At 45.4% G+C, this 21,342-nt stretch overlaps 1 protein-coding gene across 3 annotated transcripts; it reads right to left on the bottom strand.

Moving 5' to 3' along the window:
• Positions 1-430: 430 nt before the first annotated feature.
• LOC146352495 (uncharacterized) lies at positions 431-19,673 on the bottom strand. Of its 3 annotated transcripts, none has more exons than XM_084834184.1 (5): positions 19,399-19,663; positions 11,873-11,982; positions 8,682-8,768; positions 6,864-7,446; positions 431-3,246 (listed from the first exon to the last, which is right to left on the bottom strand). In XM_084834184.1, the coding sequence occupies exons 1-5, from the start codon at positions 19,637-19,639 to the stop codon at positions 2,978-2,980; spliced, it is 1,290 nt and encodes a 429-aa protein (XP_084690310.1). In that variant the 5' UTR covers positions 19,640-19,663; the 3' UTR covers positions 431-2,977. The 3 variants fall into 3 exon arrangements, with proteins under 3 accessions (XP_084690310.1, XP_084690311.1, XP_084690312.1); XM_084834186.1 differs by having other exon boundaries at positions 3,147-3,246; positions 7,144-7,446; positions 19,399-19,667; XM_084834185.1 differs by lacking the exon at positions 8,682-8,768 and having other exon boundaries at positions 1,830-3,246; positions 19,399-19,673.
• Positions 19,674-21,342: the final 1,669 nt, after the last annotated feature.

Raw genomic sequence — 21,342 nt, 5'->3', positions numbered from 1 at the left:
TTGTGGTGGCAGTGAGCGGCGGCTTTTGCAGCCGCCAGGGAGCTGTGGCAGAGACAGGCACATTGCCAGCAATATGCCAATGGCCCACTGGACTCTGGCACTGGCCCAGCATATAAATGGATGCGGCTGTAGCAGTTGTCATCTGTGTGCCTAATTCTAAACAGGATTGTTTCTGTGAAGGTATATTTCAGCCCACTAAGGGCTGGAGGCCCAAAGCCCATTGCATCCATTGTCAAGCAACGGCTGTGAAAACTTGGGCTGCCCAGTGTTCTCGCCTGTCTCTTTAACAGCTCTGCAGCACCGAAAGATGATGCGGCCACCATTCTTCTTTCTCAGTTTCATCTTCCACTGTTGCCTCCTGCTTGCTCCTCTCTCGGCCAAAAATGTACAGGAGTTAATTATTATTATTTATTATTATTATTATTTATTTCATTTCTATACCGCCCAATAGCCGAAGCTCTCTGGGCGGTTCACAAAAATTAAAACCAAACAACACACAATAAAACAATTTAAAATATATAGAACATTAAAACCACAAAAAACCGCTTTTTAACCACAAAGTTAAAAAGCGGGAAGGACTTAAAATGACATTTGTTAAGCTGAAGTAGCAGCGCAGCAGCCTATTCAGATGGGCCGTAAGATTTGGAACTCATGCTTTCAAGTTAATGCTTCTGTTTTGTGCACAACTAATGTTTGGCGCATCTAATGTGATTGCTCTACTACTTGCCTGTCCCTCCTGTCTCTGCCATGGCTCCTCTTCATCGTCTCTGAGCGACGCAAGGCTTTGCGGGTAGAGCTGCGGTATCGTGAGTTGCTGCATCAGTGTGGCATTCTCCATAGTTTGCTTCTAGTCCAATCCTGTGCAGCTCGGTCTGTCTAAACCCACTGGGCTGGATCCAGACTTGGTCATACTTAGAACAGACCCACTGACACTAATAGGACTTAAGTTGGTCATGACTAACTTAGGTCCCAATGATTTCAGTGGGTCTGCTTGAAGTATCGCTAAGTCTGGATCCAACCCGTTCACCTCAATGGCTTTAGGCAGCTAACTGCACATGATCAGGCTGAGCACTGGCGCAGCCACAGCCTCCAACACTGTCCTAATTCAAGTCCTTAAGGGAGCAATCCTATGGCCACTAGACACTGTCTAGAGGGCTCCGCGCTGCCTCCGAGGCAGCGTGGAGAAGCCCCATCCTCTGCGCTCAGAAGACGAGCACAGGGCAACTGGAAAGGGGTGTTCCAGGGGGTGGTGGCGTTCCGCGGCGGGGAGAGCGGAGCTGCGCATACAACACATCCAATGTGTCGTACAGCAGCTTCCTCTCCCAGTCAGCCCCCCTGCCACTGGACACTAGACAGCTTCCTCTCCTGCCTTGCTTAGGATAGGCGGCCGCCTCTGAGTTCAGAGGCGGCCATCTATTTAGTTAGGATTGCGCCCTAATAGGATTAAAATCTGTAAAATGGCTGCTGCCATCTGCTGGCCAGTTACATACAGCTGATAATGCAATTTGATTTATTATCCCCTGTAGCATAAGAGGTGGGCATTCTGTTCCTTATAATGTTAGATTTGTAGGTTTAGGTATAGGTTAATTTATTTATGCTTTTTCATTGTATTTGTCCCTGGCACCTGTTCTTTTACATTTTTTTTGCCTTACACTGCAGATTAGATAATAGCACAATCCTATACATATCTACGCAGCAGTAAGCCCCACTGAGTTCAAAGGGTCTTACTCCAAGGTAGGTGCACTTAGGATGACAGCCTTAAGCACCAACACTTTAAAAGAAAAATCTGCATAGTTCTCAAAGACTAAATAAAATACATCAAGGGCTGATTGAACTCTTTTTGATCAGGAAAGGAGAATTAAATGTTAAACACTGAAACTTCAAGATTATAGTGCAACATTAATTAATATGTTTCTGGTTTTTCAGACCACCAGCAACACAATTATTACGTGCTGTCATTAAAACATGAAAGCCAAAGTTATGACACCTGTCTCTTCCAAACGACATATACTATTTCTACCAAGCTTATTGCTTAAAAACATAACAGCAACCACATATCACCATTATACAGAACCAATCAGGACACTCCTGTTACGCCAACAAACCACTATAATGCAGCCCCCCCTCCCCAGATTATCCAAAATGGAATTTGGCCCTCGGCTCTTTCTGTGCCCTGCTCAATATGTTTTTTTTCCCCTGGCGCTGTCACTGGCTGATGAATGTCAAAGAAGGGGGAGGCAAGCTTTGGTGGTGGAAAAAGCAGAATTTATTGTGCTCTATGCGTTTCGGAATGTCTCCTTCTTCAGGAGCTGTTGAAAGCTGTTCAGTCTCTTATTCTAAAATGAACAGTAATTATTTTCTCTGGATGCTTACACACGCTACTCCTACAAAATATTGCTCCTGAAGAAGGAGACATTCTGAAACATATGGAGCACAATACATTTTGCTTTTTGAAGCACTGGGGCCTGCCTCCCCCTTCTTTGTCGTTAGTCCACGGTGCTTCTTCCCTCTTTACTTTTACTGACTGATGAACACCAATACATTCAGAGCCAAAGGCTAGCTGGAAAAAAGAGGGGGGACAAGTCATGGAAGTACTGACTGAGAGTGCTTTGAGTCAGCTGGACAAGTTGTCAGCCATCCGATTCTCTGGAAGGGAACTCAGGAGAGAGAACTCTCCTTGGTTGCAGATACATTTAAGGTGGCTGCAGCCTCACACAAAATAATCTAGAATTCAATGAGATGAGATCATCAGCGTTAAGAGATTGCAGTACACGAAGAAGCGATCAGGTAGCCCAAGAGAGAAGCGTCAACAGAAAATCAGCATAAAAGGCTACAACAGAAAAAATTAGGTTTGGTCTAGGGCAGATGCCAAAATGTACACAGATGCTAATAAGCACTTTGCCTGCATTAAGCATCTCACTACATACCCAACACTGCAAGCTGTTTAATGCACTTTAGTTGGATTTTCTCCAGAATGTCAGGCATTCCTCTTTGTCCGCGAATGAGAGTCATTCTGTAAAAGCAGCTGTTTCATTTTCTCATTAAACTTGAGTGAGTCGTCAATGATCCAGTCTTTAGGTATCAACGGGAGGATGTATTCCCCAACGTTGGGGATGGATACCGCTTCAGTTGCAAGACACGTTGCTTCTCTCCACGTTCCTGTTGTTTTAGGTTTCCGTTTCAACAGGCCTCTATATATCTTCCACTGGAGATCCCTCAGACTGTCGAATGTTACATACTTTGCTTCTAAAAATGACAAAGAACATCACATGAAAACATTGCACTGCGCATTATATTATACTAAAGGGCGGGCGGGGGGAGAAGGAACAGCACTCAACACACAAAAAAGGCTAATTGTGATTTAGAGTTGTGGATGCCAGTCATCTGTTGGCCTGAGCAGATGATACAGTTTTTGGAAACAACTGATCCTTAATGCTACTGGGACTTCGTAAGTTCAGTGGGAACAGGAACAAGCTTTGCAAAGCAAATGGGGTAATTCTTTAATTATGTACAAGCTTTGGAACTGCCTGAAGCTGTCTTGATAGATACAAATGGAGATACTTAAAAGGAACAACTGGAGGTTCAACAGATAAAAACAGGTTTCCCCACCCTGGTGCTCTCCATATATTTTGGACTACAACTTGTGTGTTGAGTCTCATCACTTTTGGAATGCCTGAATAGGACTCATGTATCTGTATTTAAAAGGTACCTAAATTGCATCACAAACGCATGGACTTGAAGCGATTATGGATTACATTGCTAGCCACTGAGTATTTTTCCTGGCTGTGGCAGACTCATTTCCTCTGGCATTAATACTTTGCATAAATTAATATTTATTTCCAACTTCCTTCATGCTACCAAATTGCAGAACGCAACTGTCCCAGTCAGGAACTGCTCCTTTTATTTCGCCTTGAACCTCTCTGATAACTCACTCCTAAACATGTTTGTTTGTTTATTTATTTATTTAATTTCTATACCACCCAATAGCCGAAGCTCTCTGGGCGGTTCACAAAAATTAAAACCAAACACACAATAAAACAATTTAAAATATATAGAATATTAAAACCACAATATAACAATACAACCACAATAAAATCTAGCAGCAGTGCAGGAGTTTAAAATACAGATTTAAAACAGCAAAGATAAAAATTTAGAAAGCTAAAATGCTAAAATGCCTGGGAAAATAAAAAGGTCTTCACCTGGCGCTGAAAGGAATACAATGTAGGCGCCAGGCGACCCTCACTAGGGAGCTCATTCCAGAGCCGGGGTGCCACAGCAGAAAAAGCCCTCCTCTTAGTAGCCACCCACTTCACTTCCTTTGGCAGGGGCTCATGGAGAAGGGCCGCTGATGATGATCTTAAGGTCCGGGCAGGCACATATGGGAGGAGGCGATCCTTCAGGTAACCTGGCCCCAAGCCGTTAAGGGCTTTGAATGTTAACACCAGCACTTTGAATCGGGCCCAGAAATGGACTGGCAGCCAGTGCAGCTGGAAAAGTACTGGCGTAATATGAGCTCGCAGGCCAGTCCCTGTTAACAATCTTGCTGCCCTATTTTGGACCAGCTGAAGTTTCCGGACCGTTTTCAGAGGCAGCCCCATGTATAACGCATTGCAGTAATCCAGACGAGAAGTTATCAGAGCATGGATAACTGTAGCTAGGCTATCTCTGTCCAGATAAGGGCGTAGTTGGTATACCAGCCTAAGCTGATAAAAAGTGCTCCGTGCCACTGAGTTCACCTGTGCCTCAAGTGACAGTTCTGGATCCAAGAGCACCCCCAAACTACGAACCTGATCCTTTAGGGGGAGTGCAACCCCCTCCAGAACAGGTTGAATATCACCTAGCCGGGCGGACGAACCACCCACTAACAGTACCTCCGTCTTGTCTGGATTGAGTTTCAGTTTATTGGCCCTCATCCAGTCCATTACCGTGCCCAGGCACTGATTCAGAACAGCCACTGCCTCACCTGGTTTTGATGAGAAAGAGAGGTAGAGCTGGGTGTCATCTGCATATTGATGGCACCTCAGCCCACACCTCCGGATAACCCCCCCCCCCCGCGGTTTCATGTAGATGTTAAACAGCATGGGGGATAAAATAGAGCCCTGTGGAACCCCATGGCACAATTGCCATGGCACAGAGCAATAATCCCCCAGCACCACCTTCTGGAATCGGCCATCCAAGTAGGAGCGGTACCACTGTAGTGCAGTGCCTCCAACTCCTAACCCAGACAACCTATCCAGAAGGATACCATGGTCGATGGTATCGAAAGCCGCTGAGAGGTCCAGGAGAATCAACAGGGTCGCACTCCCCCTGTCCCTCTCCTGGCAGAGGTCATCCCACAGGGTGACCAAGGCAGTTTCCGTTCCAAAACCAGGCCTGAAGCCCGACTAAAATGGATCTAGATAATCCGTTTCATTCAACAGTGCCTGGAGCTGTCCTACAACCACCCGCTCAAGCACCTTGCCCAGGAAGGGGATGTTGGCCACTGGCCTATAATTGTTAACATCCTCTGGGTTCAGGTTAGGCTTTTTCAGGAGTGGTCTAATTACTGCCTCTTTTAAAGTGGCAGGCACCACTCCCTCTCTCAAGGAGGAATTTACAATCTCCTGGACCCAGCCGGACAACCCCTCCTTGTTTGATTTAATAAGCCATGAAGGGCAAGGGTCAAGCACACAAGTTTTCGATCGGACTTGGCCAAGCACCTTGTCCGCATCCTCAGGCCTCAGTAACTGAAACTCATCCAATAAAACTGGACCAGACGGTGCTCTGAACGCCTCTACCAATGGAACTGCATTAATGGTGGTGTCCAATTCATGATGAATCTGAGCGACTTTATCCTCAAAGTGCCGCGCAAACTTGTCACAGCGTGCTACCGAGGGTTCCACCATCTCTCTCCCTGGCCCAGAATGTAACAGGCCGCGAACCACTCGGAAAAGCTCCGCTGGACGACACTGAGAAGATGCAATGCTGGTGGAAAAGAACTGCCTCTTTGCTACCCTCACCGCCACAGAGTAGGCTCGATAGTGGGCTCTTACCTGTGCTTGGTCAGACTCAGCACGAGTTTTCCTTCACCTGCGTTCTAGCCGTCTCCCCTCTTGCTTCATTGCCCTCAGCTCAGGTGTATACCAAGGAGCTGGCCGGGCTCTGCTCAGAGGGAGAGGGCACTTGGGCACGATCGTGTCAACCGCCCGAGTCATCTCTGCATTCCACAAAGCGACCTGGGCTTCGACAGGAGCACCAGCCATACCAGCAGGAAAATCCCCCAGAGCCCTCTGGAATCCGTCGGAATCCATTAATCTCCGGGGGCGGACCATTTTAATAGGTCCCCCACCCTTGCAGAGGGGAAAGGCCGCCAGAAGTCTAAACCTCAGCAGGAAGTGATCTGACCATGACAAAGGGACAGATGTTAATTCCTCCACTTTCAGATCACCATCCTCCTGCCCAGTCGAGAAAACCAGATCAAGCGTGTGTCCTTTTATATGCGTTGGGCCAATAACATGTTGGGACAGCCCCATGGTTGTCATGGCGGCCATGAAGTCCTGAGCCGCCCCGGATACAGCGGCCTCGGCATGGAAGTTGAGATCCCCCAGGACCATCATCCTAGGGGTCCTCAACACCAAGTCCAAGACCACCTCCGTCAGCTCAGGCAGGGAGACCTCATGAGTAGGTCTCACCAACTTCAAAAAGGACCTACTTTCTGGTAGGCATGCTTTAGACTGCCTCCCCAATTTCACTCTTTTGTGAACAGTGAACCACTTGAGCCACCATTCTTTCACTTAATCTCACTCAGCTTGCTGGGTTGAGAGTACTACTGGCTTCTAACAGCCGTATTCATTCCTACTTGCATTTGAGTACAATTTGCCAACCTTTTGTTGGTTGCAATTTAGCAATGGGTGGTTTTGCTGGTACAAGCTCAGATGGCAGTTTCTTTTTTTCGTGCCTCAGTGTAAAATACTGTATCCTGCACAATATATCTCCTGTGAGACATTGCCTTTGGATGATGGAAACTGGCAAGGGAATGCAATTCTTAATCAGAACCAAGTAAGGAAGCATGTATGCTGGTGGCAGTTCTGCAAGATCATATTTCTTTCGCATTCTAAAAATAGTACTTTTGCTTTTTGACACATATGGGTATTTGGAATGTACAGGTGTGCAGGTCTCTTTAGGATGCACAGGTGCACAGGCGTCTTTGTCTTCTGGTGTGTCTTTCGCTGAATCAAGATCTTCATTTACAACACCTTCCTTCTGAGGCACACCGAGCCAAGTGTGATCAGGTTCCTTGACCTCCAAGAGTATGTCTTTATCAAATTCTGCAGTCTTCCTATACGACTTTATGATTGAATGAATAGTATGGAAAAGGGATGCATGAGATTCCATAAAAGCCATCCCATCGGAATGCTTCTCATGCCCATGTTTAAAGTTTGCGAGGGCCAGTACCAGTTCTGATACCTGCACAGAAAAAGACACCACATCAGAAGCATGTAGTAATATAATTTTATGTATTTATTTATTTATTGCATTTACACCCCGCCTTTTTTCCTCTTGCAAGGAACCCAAGGCGGCTTACATTATCCTCCTCCTCTCCATTTTATCCTCACAACAACAACCCTGTTAGGTGGGTTGGGCTGAGAGTCTCTGACTGGCCCAAAGTCACCCAGTGAGCTTCCATGGCCAAGTGGGGACTAGAACCCGGATCTCCCAGCTTTTAGTCCAACACTCTTGCCACTCTTGTCAAATAATAAAATATTGGTACCCTAGTATTTGATCTATGGATCTACAGAAGTTTAACAACAATTGAAAACTACAACACATAATAAAACACACACATATCAATGAAACCAATAAGGCACAACAAAATTAGCATAGGCAATGAAATCAGAAACATCAGCCGCAGTAGTCACTCAGCGAGCCTCTGAAAGAGAACCTCTCTTTTGCCTAGTACCTAATGGAACGTACGGGAGTTCCACAGCTCTTGTGCCACTGTTGAAAAGGCTCTGCTGTCCATGGTCACTCACCATACATCTGATAATGAGGTTGCACACAGCAGCACCTTGACAGAAGATCTCAGTGAATGGATAAGTTTGTATGGAAGAGGCAGTCCTAAAGGTATCTCAGATCCAGAGTACTAAGGATTTGATTCATTGGCTATGTTCACATAGAACAATAAGCTGTGAATGAGCTGTGTGCTGGTAAATGCTAAATTTTGCTTGGCTCCTCCCATAAGCGAGCCAGAAATAAGAACAACCTTACCATGACATCCATACCCAGGTTCCTGGTTTGTTGAGCCCTTTACAAACCAGGATTCATAAGCCAAGAAGGGAGCAAATGGACTGTGTGTACCAGCATGTAGCATATTCACAATAAGCCAGGATTGGCCAGAATCCTGGTTTATCATATCCGAACACGGCCAGTACTTCTTTCAGTGGCTTTAATGTAAAACAATACATAGATATAAGATAATGACAACCATGCTATTTCAGAGATTATATAGGAGAAAGCCTGTTCTAGAAACAATACATATTAGAAAGCTTATGATGGCATTGTTATTTATTATTTAAAAAGCATCTCAGCCATTCTTCTTCTCCACTTTTATAAAACATTTTATAAAACAAAAGATAAAAAAGATTCAAGAAGTAGAAAATATTGCAGAATTGCTTATCACTTTTTCATTGTGAATCACTCACATTGCAGCTGAAGGAAAATAACTCATTCTTCTCACTGCTACCTGTTGGCTCATCACCTTTTGCTTGACTCCTCGTGGCTGCACATTGCTAAAAAACAAAACTCTGTTCTGGAGGGCAGAAATCTGAAATAATACTCCTTGGAAGAGCTGTAAGTCAGAGCTATCTAATTTTACCTTTGTAACTGAATATATGTATAGAGTGATTGGCTAACTTCATTGGACTAGATCTCCCTCCCTCCCTCCCTCCCGACGTGCTCAGTGGGGTTCTGCTGGCACTGGAGGAAAGGGGTGGAAAAGCGTTTTTTGCCAATTCCTCCTTTTTGCTGCAGCCTCCATACCCTCTGAAAAGCTGCTCTGATGAGTACTGGGGGCTGCAGGAAGCCTCTATTCAATCCTGGTTCCCTCAGAAGGAGCCCTTCTATTCACAGAGGGATATGTCTGGATCCAACCCATTCTGCTGGAGGTGGAGAGAATCGATCGTGTAAGATAGTTTTCTATGGAGATGACCTTTTTTTTCTCCCTAAGTAGGCCAAGAATCTTAGTACCTATGTTAAATGAGACCTTACAACATTGGGGGGTTGGGGTGGAATAGCTGCACATAAGTATAACCACGTTAAGTTGGAGCTTTTAAGACTGAATGCCTTAGAAAGCAATCCTATGACCCCTTGGAGAGTATTCCAGGGATAGGATTGCTCGAAAAATCCTTCCAAGGTCGGAGACAGTGCTCTCCGCCCCGCTCCCCCTTGCAGCTGGCATGGAGAGAACTGTGCCGGCTGCCTCTCTGAGGTTGGAATTCTCCATTCCTGTGGGCAGGGAGGGAAGGTGACTAGTGAGGCTAGGATACAAGTCATCCCGAGCCTCTTCCAGACTCCTCCTCTCTGCTTCTGAAGCGCCCTCGCTAGACGAGCTAAAAGGTCGTCTAGAAATCTGCAGGGCAGGAGGACGGGGAAGTGAAGATTGCCTCTGTCATTCTTCCTGCCCTGCATTGGATGATCAGATGCCTCCAAGGCTGGGGGCTTCCGATCTTCGAGGGTGCAATCGATAGGACTGCACCTTTAGTTATAGGAGTATCCTCAGATTACGGCAAAGCAAGATGGAAGACTTGGGGCATCAAATACTTCTTTCAGAGGCTTCTAAAACCTAGTTTGAGATAATATAGTTACTTATTTCAAAGTGTGGCAACTGTTGGAATGGTCTAAATAAAAGCTATCTTAGGGCGCAATCCTATGCATGTTTAGACAGCTGGCTGGGGACTGCTGAGAGTTGTAGGACTTTTTTTCTGTCTAAACATGCATAGAATTGTGCCCTTAGTATGGAAAGATTGCTGCAATAAAAATGAATATTCTATCTAAGTTTCTTTTCTACTTTCTCAACGTGCCAAAATATGTTTGAATTGAATCAGATTCAAGTATTACTGAATAAGATTGTATGGAAATATAAAACTCCCAGAATTAAGTTGGGCCTTTATTCCTTTGAAAGAATGGTTTCTATTGTACAATTTGCAGTGAAATAGGGCACACATAAAACAGAACCAGGTTAGGGAAGCTAATTTTAAAGGTTGGATAGGTTTTGCAGTCCTTTTATTACTAGGGCTTTCTCCTATATTGTTGCAAGTGTTCCATCCTTAAAGGCGGCCTAATAACCATTTAAAATAACTAAATAAAATAAGGTTTTTGTGGCTGTAAAATGAGTTTCTCATTCAATTATTTCTAGAAGACTAGAATTTCAAATCTGTTCAAAGAAGGAAGGTCCAGGATGTTCATGGAATGGAATGGCAGACCAAGACCCATCTAGGTTACAATATCTGCAGATTTGTAATTTAATTAATAAGATTCAAAGACAACATAATGTATATAATGGGGTGGAGAACCTCTTTCAGACTGAGGGCTGCATTCCACAGGGGTGTATGTGTGAAGACAATAAGGGTAGGGCCAAAAATACCAGCATATTGTACCTTCAAGAACTTACTGCCAGTAACTAAGCCTTAGGAGAGGGATTTCAACCTTCCAGAATGGGGAAAAATTACACAAAAGCCAGGAAACCACCGAACAATTGGTGGCTGGGGGAAAGGGTGTATGGCTGTCTGGCAAACTCCAGAGGACTCCCCATTCCTGATATATAGGACTGGATCCAGACTTTGTCATACATGGAGAAGACCCGCTTCAATAAGTGAACAAACAAGTTAAACATGATCTCGTGTTTAAGGGTCTACTCTAAGGATGACAAAGTTTGGGTCCAACCCATTTTCCCTTAGCCCCTTTTGAGATGATAAACATGACAAGTCAGAAGGGGTTTTGAGTAAAAATTATGAATCGCTGGATATCCTGGCAATAAAATGCAAGGACAACTATTATGAGGGGAAAAAATACAAACTTAAGATCTGTGTGTCAAATTCCCTGTACTGAAGGAAATAAGCTATTTGCTAACATGACAATAGGGGACATTTTTATAAGATTTCTCCATCAATAGTACCATACACTAGCTTGTGTATACATTAAATGTACCCTTCGGTTCATGGTCATTGGTGACATTGCCTTGCCACTACTGAAGATTTTCTCCACATTTGGTGGAACTGTAAACCGATACAAAATGTTTGGAGAAAAGTAAGAACAAGGATTCAAGCAATTACAGGTGAATGTAATGCTGATGATGTTCTTATCCAATTTAGTGGGTAACTGTTAAGAAAGGGAATAAGGTTTTAATAAATGGTAGCTGGAACACTTATGCCAATAGCTGCATGTTAGAAATACTCAAGAATACCCTTACTTGATGAATGCCATATTTATGCAACAGCTAACAGCAATTCTAAAAACTTGTGGGGGGGCAGGATCACATGATAGTGTTCAAAAAGCACTAGGGAAAGTGTGTTAATTATTGGCATAATAGGTTTCCTAATGAAAATCTGACACTGGAAATATTGTCAGTTTTCTCATTATAGTTATTAGTTTTTTTTCTTTCTTATGAATTTTTGTCAGCTTTTTCAAGAAATCAGTAATAGTTCTCTATTTTAGCCATTAATGGTACAAGTCTCTTTGATGAATTTAGTATCTACCTGTTTTTGTTTTGTTGTATTTCCCAAATAAATGTTGTTTATCCTTTTCTAAAGAAAAGATGTTTTAAAAGAAAAGAAAGATAACAGAAGCGCAAAGTATTGCGAAACCGGCTGGCACTTTTTCATTGTGAATCACTCACGCTGCAGCCAAAGGGATATAGCTCAGTCTTCTCCTTGTTATCTGTTGGCTCATCGTCTTTAGCTTGACTCATTGTCTTACATTTTGCTGACAAGACAAAACAATGCAGTCCTAGGGGAGAAAAAGACAAAGAAATGTGTGGCATTTTAAATATTAGCCAGCTTAATTGTGGCATGAGCATTCACGGGCAAGAACCCCCTACTTTATCAGATGCATGAAGTGAACTGGGAAGTCTGTGGATGACATGCGCGCGTGCACACACACACACTCACACACACGCACACACAGTGGAGAAAAACCAAGTCCATGAGATGAAGCCTAAAGACAAAAGAAATGTAAAGAAAGAATCCTGATGACTGCAGAGTATGTGGTGCACGGAAGAAAAGCTGAGGTGCAAAACATTTACACAATATGTAATCTGTATTTGCTGGTGCACCAAAACATGAATATTAAACAGAACGGATTAAAAAAATATAGACTACTTGTGTGAAACAAGAAAATACTTGACTATACTAGAAACATGGATGTCATAAGAAGCGCCATGCTGGATCAGATCAAAGGCCTATCTAGTTTAGCATTCTGTTTGAACACTGGCCAACCAGCTGCCTGTGGGAAGCCCACAAGCAGGACATGAGTGCAAGAGCACCTTCTCCGACTTGTGTTCCCCAGCAACTGGCGTGCATAGGCATACTGCCTCTGATATTGGAGATAGCATATAGCCACCAGGACTAGGGATGCTGGAGGAATCCGTTATGAACCTCAGTGTGGTCGGATCCCTGAGAATCCGACCTGCGGAGTCCTCAGCAGACCAGCTCTTCCATTTGCCGCCATGAAGTGCTTAGTTATACATAAATTGCAGCTGCAATTTATGTATAACTAAGCACTTTATGGCTGCAAGCGGTGTAAAATACACTAATTATGGCTGTAATTTGCCCAAGATACACTAATTGCGGCTGCCTGTTTAAAGACAAAAACAAACCACATGAAATCTGGAGAATGCGACAGGGCTCTGGGGAAATCCGCTGAGCCCCTAGAGGGCCGGATTTCCTCACAACAGACCCGCCCCCCAGACCGGACATTGGGGGTTCACACATCCCTAATCGTGACTAGTAGCCACTGATTGCCTTATCCTCCATAAATGTGTCTAGTCCCCTTTTAAACCATCCAAACTGGTGGCTATCAAATCTTGAGGGTCGCAGTCTTTCCTTCCCCTGCTCTAAACAAGATGCGATTATTCCTCAGAAGCACATATATCTCTGGCTAGCTCATTGGCTCTGTACACCAACTGTTCAAATAAAGAATGCAATGGGCCTGTGTACTAGGTACGCACGCCATGCTTAATGGAAGAGGGGGATACTGGACCATGCTGAATCCCCACCCCAGAAGTCTGAATTGATATACTACACCTGCAGTCATATCGTACACTGATACGAACAAAAGTTGTAGCGTAGATAGGCTGCTGCTGCTATTATAACATTTTGGTGTTGCAGCTTTTGGCACACGCCAACTATAGACCAAAAACTATAACTGACAAAAGTGAGGGGCAGGTTGCAAGCAGGCAGCAGATCCCAGGGTGAACATGCCTCTCCTTAACCTTGTCTGGAAAGAAAGCACATGATATTGGGGCTCTCTGTCTCTGATTCTGACCAAAGGCACAGCAGAGGGAGGAGGTTCTATGGTCCCAACAGGCCAAAAACTTCCATCTGAACTCCCATTACTATAGAAATTAATGTCCAGGAATTAACAGCATAATCCAATGTGCATTTACACAGCACTGTATCCAATGTTAGTCTAACTTAAGTCCCATTAATTTCAATGGGTCTACCCTAAGTAGGACTAATATTGGATACAATCCTTAGAAATTAACAGTCTCTCTTCTGTTTAGTGGGGCTTTCTCTTACGTTACTGTGTGCAGGACTGAAGCCTCAGAGGAGCTAACTCAGGGCTGTAGCCATATGTGCGTGTTCATGCTCTGTAGAAAGCATCATTTTCTGCCTTCATAAAAAAAGGAGGATCTACCCTCATAGTTAAAGCAATGGTATTCCCCGTAGTAACCTATGGCTGCGAGAGCTGGACCATACGGAAGGCTGAGCGAAGGAAGATAGATGCTTTTGAACTGTGGTGTTGGAGGAAAATTCTGAGAGTGCCTTGGACTGTAAGAAGACCAAACCAGTCCATACTCCAGGAAATAAAGCCAGACTGCTCACTTAAGGGAATGATCTTAAAGGCAAAACTGAAGTACTTTGGCCACATAATGAGAAGACAGGATACCCTGGAGAAGATGCTGATGCTAGGGAAAGTGGAAGGCAAACGGAAGAGGGGCTGACCAAGGGCTAGATGGATGGATGAAATTCTGGAGGTGACGGACTCGACCCTGGGGGAGCTGGGGGTGGCGATGGTGTGGGCTGGTCCACGAAGTCACGAAGAGTAGGAAGTGACTGAACGAATAAGCAACAAAACCTCTTTTACATGTATAAATGTAAGGAAAAGCAGTCAGTATTCTACCCCAAGATGAGGCTGGACAGCCATCTGTCAGGGATACTCTGACTTGGATTCCTGCATTGAGCAGAGGGTTGGACTCGATGGTCTTATAGGCCCCTTCCAACCCTACTCTTCTATGATTGTATGATTGCCCAGAAAGAAAGAAAACCTGCTCCCACCTTCTAGGGTTCTGCTTGGTGAGTGCAAAGAACTGATAGGTGTGATTTTAAAGGTTATGAAATTATCAGAGCAAGCTGCTCCAGCTGGTTCAGGGACTACAGAAGCAAGCAAACTCCCAGAGAGCGAGCGACCAGAGCGAGCGGACAGGGGGAGCAAACAGGAGTTGGCCAGGGGAGTTCGGCAGGGGAGGTCAAGGGGGAGGCCCCTAACATTTTTTTTTATTTTTTTATTTTTTTACTAACTTTTTTTCATTTATTTGTCTTGTAACACACACTTCCACACCAGTGGGACTCTGCTTTTAACCTCTACTGAGTAGAGGAGCAGGCACAGGCTAGTCTAGAACAATCACAAAGCTCGACACAAAAAGGGAAAGAGGCTATGGAAGGACAAGACTCTCCAGTGGTGGTGACCTGCAAGGTGTGTGCAATGTTTGTTTTCTTGCCGGAGAACAACATGGCCTACACCTGCAACAAGTGCAAGTTGATCACGCTGCTGGAAGAAAAAGTAAGTGGACTGGAGCGGCAACTGTCGACCCGGCGGGGAATAAGAGAACATGAAGAGTTCTTGGACAGAATGGTGGAACTACAGCAGCAAAGTGAAGACCAGAAGCTTGAAGAGCAACAGCAAGATGAGGCAGTGGGAAATGCTGAGGTGAAGTAAAATGGAGTAGAGGATACTCCTTGGAAAAGGGTGACAGTTAGGAGAAGAAGAACTAGACACCACTCTGCACCAGTGGAAGCAGTGAAGCTGTGGAACCGATTCCAGGTACTTGCGGATGAGACTGGAGGACAGCCTGCAGAGGAAGAATCACAGGGGAACCTACATGAGAGTGAGCAAGAGGCTGAAGGTCAGTCAAACAGAGGCGATGAAACCCAGGCCTACAACAACAAGAAGAGAAGAGTGGTAGTAGTGGGAGACTCCTTGCTGCGTGGGATCGAGACCCAAGTATGTTGTGAAGACCCGTGGACTCGCCAGGTATGTTGTCTCCCAGGAGGACAGATTAGAGACGTGACTGAAAGGTTGCCTGCACTCATAAAGCCCACTGACAGGTATCCCTTTCTTCTCATCCATGTGGGAACAAATGATACCACCAAGCGGAACTACGAAGAAATCACGTCAGACTTTGAAGTTTTGGGAAGGAAACTCAAGAACTTTGGGGCCCAGATAGTTTTCTCATCCATCCTTCCAGTAGTTAGAAGAGGGATAGAAAGGGAACGAAAAATACTCTGGGTGAATGACTGGCTAGAAAGGTGGTGCCGACGAGAGAGATTTGGATTCTGGGACCACGGGCTATACTTCCTGGAAGATGGGCTGTTGGCAAGGGACAGGTTGTACCTCACAAAGGATGGGAAGAATGTGTTTGGCCATAGCATGAAGAACTTCATCAGGAGGGCTTTAAACTGAATCCTATGGGGAAGGGAGATGTAATGTTGGAGGTAACAATGGACGTAGGCGCATGCACTGCAACGGAGAGAACAGCTCTGATAGCGCCCAATAATAGTCTTCAGACACATGTAGGAAGAAAGCCAGACTATGAAGCACATGGTCTTTGATGTCTATATACTAATGCCCAGAGTATGGGAAACAAATAGAACGAACTTGAACTCTTAATACAGGAGGGAAATTATGACTTGATAGGTATAACTGAGACTTGGTGGGATGACTCTCATGACTGGAATACAGCAATTGAAGGATATAACTTGTTCAAAAAGAACAGGAGGAACAGAAAGGGAGGTGGGGTTGCACTATATGTGAAAAATACATATCTCTGTACAGAAATACAGGAGGATGAGCTTGGTAGCCCCATCAAGAGCATCTGGATCAAAATAAATGGAGCAAAGAATAAAAGGAACCTGGTGGTCGGAGTCTAGTACCAACCACCCAACCAAGGAGAAGATGAGGATGAAACTTTTGAAAAGCAAATAGCCAATGTTTTAAGGAAGCATGATGTAGTAGTAATGGGGGACTTCAATTTCCCCAATATTTGTTGGGATACAAATTCTGCAAAACATGGCCCCTCCAGGAAATTTCTGATTTGTGTGGCGGATAACTGCCTCCTACAGAAAGTAGAGGAAGGAACTAGAGGATCAGCTATCCTTGACTTGATCCTAACCAACAGAGATGACTTCATGGATAAAGTAGCAGTTATAGGAACTCTGGGGGAAAGCGACCATGTTGTACTTGAGTTCTTGGTTCTAAGGGAAGCAAAATCCGAGTGTAGTCGAACGTGTACCCTGGATTTTAGGAAAGCTGATTTTAATAAACTCAGAACAATGATCAGTAAGGTCCCATGGCAAGTGACGCTAATGAGAAAAGGAGTCCAAGATGGCTGGGAGCTTTTAAAAAAAGGAAATTCTCAAGGCACAATTACAAACAATTCCAAAAAGAAGAAAAGGTGGAAGACAACAGAAGAAGCCAATGTGGTTTCACAAAAAGCTTAGGGATGACCTGAAAACAAAAAAGGACACATATAGGAAGTGGAAGAAAGGCCAAGCTACAAAGGAAGAGTACAGGCAGCACAGAATCACAGGGATGGTGTCAGGAAGGCTAAAGCTGAGAATGAGCTGCGGTTAGTGAGGGATGCTAAAAACAACAAAAAGGCTTTCTTTAGCTACGTGCATAGCAAAAGACAGGAAAGAAATGGTTGTTCAGCTATTAAATAAGGATGGCAAAACGATAACAGATGACAAAGAAAAGGCAGAGGTGCTCAATTCCTACTTTGGCTCAGTCTTCTCCCAAAAGAGGGTCTATGACCCCCCTGGCAAAGGCGAAATACAGGCTGAAGGGGCAGGATTGCAGCTTGACATCGATAGGCATATGGTCAAGGAACACCTAATTACTTTGAATGAGTTCAAATCTCCAGGGCCAGGTGAACTGCATCCTACAGTAATAAAAGAACTGGCAGAAGAACTCTCAGAACTGCTGTCTATTCTCTTTGAGAAATCATGGAGGATGGGTGAAGTGCCAGATGACTGGAGGAGGGCTAATGTTGTCCCTATCTTCAAAAAGGGTAAAAAGGAGGAACCTGGGAACTACAGACCAGTCAGTCTGACATCAATCCCAGGGAAAATTCTGGAGCAGATGATAAAGTAATCCATCTGGAAGCACCTTGAAAACAATGCAGTGATTACTCGAAGCCAACATGGATTTGTCAAAAACAAGTCCTGCCAGATGAATCTGATCTCATTTTTTGATCAAGTAACCTCCCTTGTCTACAGCATTCCCACGGTCCACATCATATACCTCGACTTCAGCAAAGCTTTCAACAAAGTGCCCCATGATATCCTGATGAGCAAACTAGCTCAAAGTGGGCTAGATGAAACAACGATCCGGTGGATCCACAGTTGGCTACAGAATCGGAGTCAAAGAGTGCTTATCAATGGGACCTTCTCAAATTGGGGAGAGGTAACGAGTGGGGTACTGCAGGGCTCAGTCCTGGGCCCAGTGCTCTTCAACATTTTTATTAATGACTTGGAGGAGGAGGTGCAGGGAATGCAGATCAAATTTGCAGATGACACAAAATTGGGCAGGATAGCTAATACTTTGGAAGACAGAAACAAAATTCAAAGTGATCTGGATAGACTGGAGTGCTGGGCAGAAAACAACAGAAGGACATTTAATCGGGATAAATGCCAAGTTCTGCACCTAGGAAAAAGAAACCAAATGCACAGTTACAAGATGGGGGATACGTGGCTCAAAAACACTACAAGCGAGAAAGATCTTGGAATTGTTGTCGATCACAAGCTGAATATGAGCCAACAATGTGATGTGGCTGCAAAAAAGGCAAATGCTCTTTTGGGCTGCATTCATAGAAGCATAGCTTCCAAATCCCGGGAAGTACTAGTTCCCCTCTACCAGCATTGGTTAGGCCTCGTCTGGAGTACTGTGTCCAGTTCTGGGCACCACACTTTAAGAAGGATGCAGACAAACTGGAGAGGGTTCAGAGGAGGGCAACAAAGATGATCAGGGGACTGGAAACAAAGCCCTATGAGGAGAGACTGAAAGAACTGGGCATGTTTAGCCTTGAGAAGACTGAGGGGACATATGATAGTGCTCTTCAAGTACTTGAAAGGTTGTCACAGAGAGGAAGGCCAGGATCTCTTCTTGATCATCCCAGAGTGTAGGACACGGAATAATGGGCTCAAGTTACAGGAAGCCAGATTCCGGCTGAACATCAGGAAAAACTTCCTGACTGTTAGAGCAATACGACAATGGAACCAATTCCCTAGGGAGGTAGTGGACTCTCCCACACTGGAGGCGTTCAAGACGAGGCTGGACCGCCATCTGTCAGGGATGCTCTGACTTGGATTCCTGCATTGAGCAGGGGGTTGGACTCGATGGCCTTGTAGGCCCCTTCCAACCCTACTATTCTATGATTTTTATTGTATTAATATTTAACACTTTTAATTTCTCATTATTATTAGTTGATTGATTTATAACCCCCTCAATATATTAACATAACGTTGAACATATTGGGCTACCTGTATTTAAGTTCTGGCTGTCTTGCAATCCTAATCACAGTTACCTAGGAGCAAACCCCATTGAACTCAATGGGACTTACTGCTCAGTAGACATGTCCAGGTTTGCGCTGCGAGTTCGTAATGAGGGCTTGGACTTGAGTTCCTGCACACCAGGCGGCACCCGTAAACCTCTTTCAAAGTTTGCACAAGGTTACGCGGGCGAGAGGGAAGACACGTTTGTTTTTACATCCACTCGAACCACTACTCCTCATGTAGCAGCATATATGCAAAAAAAAAAAACATTTCCGGGAGTGTCCGAACTCACACGACCCCACCACAGGAAAGATGTTTCGCGATTGCAAGGAGAAAGGAAGGGGAGAGCTAGCCGCTCTTTAGAGATCCTTACCGCTTGGAGTCCAAATAACTGGGCAGCGAGGGAGAAAGAAGCAAAGTCGCTGCTGCGAAAGACCAGAGGAAGCAATCTGAAGGCTCGGCCGTGCAAGAGAGAGCGATGCTCGCGCCCGTCCGGATTCCCCAAAAGTAGCCCAGCAGCGATCCCTGGGTGTTAAGAAGGGCTGTAGCCAAGCCGGAACAGCGCGCAGGCGCGGCGCGGCGCAGGCAGGCTGCCAAGCTGCCGGGCAGGGCATGGAGTGGGGAGCGGGAGATTTTCTTCCGGGCCAATCAGCGTTTTCAAAGTGATCTCATTATCGCGTCACGGCTTTGCACCTTTAGCGAGAGGCAGGGCTGAATGATGCTCGGGGTATTGGGCGTGGGGTGGGTGGGAGAGAGATACCCGGGCTGGACTCGGCCCGTGGTTGATGCCAAGCAATCCGCAGGCCATCTTAGCAGCGGGAATGAGCGGAACGGCAGCGTGAGGGTAGGCGGGGGACAGAGAAACACACACAGAGAGAATTGCTATTCCGAAAGCTGTATGGGGGGGGGGGGGGCAGTTGCCTCTGGGTAAAATCCAACATAACTTTCACTTAGAGTAGATCCACCGAAATGAATGGTACTTAAATCAGTCATGGCTAAGTTAACTCCCATTCATTTCAATGGGTCGACTCTTACGTAGGACTTACGTTGGATGTTGCCCTCTGACACTTGGGAACAGCCCCGGCGCGAGCTCTCCCACCACCTGAGGCAAGAGAGCACGGTGCCCCCTTCCCTTTGCCACAGCCCCCCCACCCCCACGAACACACCTTTGCTGCCAGGAGCTGCAGCGGGTACAGCTCTTCAGAGAGCCAGCCAGGCCAAACTGCCTGGCTCTGAGGGAGTCCTTCCTCAGAGCCAGGCATGGGAGGAGTGTCCCAGACCCCCTGCACAGGGGACAGCAAATGCCACAGTGGCAGAGCATCTGGCAGGACTCTGGAGCACCCACTGGAGGAGGCGGCGGGCCAATTTGCTGCCCCACAGCCTGAGGCCGCTCTGTGTCCGTGAATTTGTCTAAAAAGCCTTCCCTAACCTGGAGCCCTCCAGATGTGTTGGACGTCAGCATGGGCAGATGGGTGATGGGAGTTGTAGTCCAACAGAACTGGATGGCCCCAGGTTGGGGAAGGCTGGCATAAGGGCTGGTCCCGTGGCCCACTCCTATGAGTGCCTTGGCCCTGTAGCTGCCTTTGGTATAACTGTGCTCCTGCTCCCCTCATGGTAGCACCACACAGCTGTGCCTTTGCTGCACATATGCTGGCTTTGCCAGAGGATCATGCTGTTGCTGCCTTCCTTTGTGGCCTTTTTCATGCAATAGGGGCCACGGAGGCCAGTATAAAAATCATCCTGGTGTTAACAAGAAGAAAGCAGGATTGCTGGGAAACAAGGGCAGACATTACTGATTCTTCCCTGAATCCAAAGAATAGAGGCATGCTTCAATTGCAATGGCTCAGTGCAACAGAACCGTAGATTAAGGCGCCAGTCTTAGCTTCTTAAGGGACTGGGATTAATCATCCATAGTATATAATAATTTCACATACGTACATTACCCCTCTCAAGGGCAGATTTGTATTATCCTCATAGTGCAGATGGGTGGGGCTAAGGCAGATTTCACACCTGATGCTTAAAAAGTGCTTTTGAGGGTCAAAACAGGCATTATTTTAAATCTGTACCTAGCATCTATATCCCTCTGTATTTTTACTCTAGAGTAGGGTAGGATCCCCAGTCCAGATCAGGCCTTAGTGTGGGGGATAGGAGGGCTTTTACCATCCAAATCAGGCCCCCTCCACCTACTCTAGAGTAAAAATGAAAAAGACATAGCTGCTAGATTTATAATTCGAAGTCGGGAGTTAGTTGGTCATCCTTTTTGACTGCCTTCCCGTTGACCGATTCTCATGAAACGCACTTCATTGGAAAGCTCTTG

The sequence above is a fragment of the Heloderma suspectum genome, chromosome 2 (assembly GCF_057233095.1).
Source record: "Heloderma suspectum isolate Gila_16-S chromosome 2, 16-S_ref, whole genome shotgun sequence".
Lineage (NCBI taxonomy): Eukaryota > Metazoa > Chordata > Lepidosauria > Squamata > Helodermatidae > Heloderma > Heloderma suspectum.
The sequence above is the reverse complement of the archived record's forward strand: the minus strand, read 5'-3'. Positions and strand labels throughout refer to the sequence as shown.

Coding starts and splice junctions, on each gene's coding strand:
- LOC146352495 (XM_084834184.1), bottom strand. CDS start 19,639: ATGCCCTGCCCGGCAGCTTGGCAGCCTGCCTGCGCCGCGCCGCGCCTG. Junction 11,983..19,398: donor AGTTATTTGGACTCCAAGCG/GTAAGGATCTCT, acceptor TTTCTCCCCTAG/GACTGCATTGTTTTGTCTTG. Junction 3,247..6,863: donor TAAATTGCAACCAACAAAAG/GTTGGCAAATTG, acceptor TGTCATTTTTAG/AAGCAAAGTATGTAACATTC.